The sequence below is a fragment of the Buceros rhinoceros genome, unplaced genomic scaffold (assembly GCF_000710305.1).
Source record: "Buceros rhinoceros silvestris isolate BGI_N320 unplaced genomic scaffold, ASM71030v1 scaffold3884, whole genome shotgun sequence".
Taxonomy (NCBI): Eukaryota; Metazoa; Chordata; class Aves; order Bucerotiformes; family Bucerotidae; genus Buceros; species Buceros rhinoceros.
Genome location: NW_010408652.1, coordinates 1 through 1,672, shown reverse-complemented (window position 1 = coordinate 1,672; position 1,672 = coordinate 1). Strand labels below are relative to the sequence as shown.

At 40.4% G+C, this 1,672-nt stretch overlaps 1 protein-coding gene across 1 annotated transcript in view; it reads right to left on the bottom strand.

The window, feature by feature from the left end:
• Positions 1–1,602, bottom strand: part of LOC104492374 (ATP-binding cassette sub-family A member 13-like) — a gene marked incomplete at both ends in the record, with an annotated part of 84,818 nt that extends 83,216 nt beyond the window's left edge. The window contains 1 exon segment of the mRNA XM_010134927.1: positions 1,512–1,602. Within this exon segment, the coding sequence (XP_010133229.1) occupies positions 1,512–1,602 (91 nt within the window).
• Between the last annotated feature and the right edge of the window lie 70 nt (positions 1,603–1,672).

The following is a 1,672-nucleotide window of genomic DNA, read 5'->3' as shown; positions in this document are numbered from 1 at the left end:
GAAAGGAAGGTACCAGAATCCAATAAAAGCTGAAGTTCAGGTGCATGTGTTTGTTTATTTTAGCTGTAGACTTAAGTCTTTGACCGTAAACACTTAACATGTATTGCTGTAAAGTCCATTTTTTCCAGCAATCAGGGCCACATAGCCCCTTCATGGAGGCATCTGAGAGCTCATCGCTGCTCTCCTCCAAACAACTAAAACAGATTTGTGTCTGGCTCATAATTATCCTAACGCTCATCAATAACAACCAACATGGATCTGTTCTCTCTATCACTATCCTCCTCTGAGAAGCAGCCAGCTCCTTCTGTATATCTTGTCACACTACCTGTTATTGCATTTTATCCCACTTTCCTCTCTTTCTGGTCCTCAGAATCACGAACTTTTCTTAAATGAGATTATACTCTGCTTTGGTATGGACAGTTCCTTCTGGCACAGTCCAGCAAACATTTTCATCATCATGCACTTAACCTACTGACACGGGACATACTGATTTTATTTGAATATTCATAAAATCTTTAAGTAACCTAAATTTCTAGCATAATCCTTTCTCTTCTTGAATGCCCATACACCCAAAAGTACTCATAATAATCCCCATCTCCTCCATTATAAGCTGTTCTCCTTGGTATGTCTATCTGGCCATGGAGAGCACACACTCTGCTTCCAGGAGGTCTGGCTGTGGGGGCTCAGTACCAACACAGAATGCCTGCAGCCAAGCACAGCTGTGACCTAGGGAGACTCTGCAGCACAGGCTCATGCAGACACGTGAGCCAGGGCTGCTTCTTTCCCACCAGAGCCACACAGAACTGTGACAGGGCCTGCCCCAAGTTGCAGCTGCTGCCACATCACAGCCTGGTTGTGGACCTGACCATGGACCTGTTGATCCAGGCCCAGAGTCCTGCCCACCGGGTGACATCCCGGTCTGGTCTCAACAATGCGCCTATGGCCCCACCTGGCCATCCCAGCCTGGGTTACTCTCTACTGACCTAAGCCCAACTTTGTTGCTCTCTGATTATAACCGTTTCTCAGGCTTTTCTGAGGCTCAAAGATCACATGCAATTAATTCTCAATGAAAGGAAAAAAGCATACAAACAAGGTTTTGATTAAACACACTGTATCATTTTTTCTATTTATTTCCATTCAAAGTATACAGATTTCCTTCAAAAATTATTACAAAAATTTACTACTGCTTAATGGACTTTAGCTACCTAGATTACTTCTCCCTTCCCTCTTTAAGTAGAGCTCCTGCGTTTATAACTCTACTGTAACATTTTTCCACTTCTAATTTGTTACTAGATTTTTCAAGTCTTTCAATATTATGAAATGCACATTATCCAGTGACTCAGAAGAAAATAAGGGAATTAGAAACACTCAAGACTAACTCAAGAGAATCTGAAGTCTGGTACTTTAGAATCATTTAAGTCAGTAAAACATTCTATTTCAACTGAATGCAGTTCTAAGTTCAAGTTACAGTCTAATAAGAGTAATCAGTACACGTACTTTTATGTACATACCATATACTTGCATTTTTTTAAAGAGGTTTTCCATGTCAATATCCAAATTACTTTCTATAAAGTGCTTTATGAAATTGCTTTGCAGTGCTTCCTAAAATGAAAAGTGTTAGATGTTACATCAGGTTGATCTTCTCTAAAGAAATACAAAATAGACGTATGCA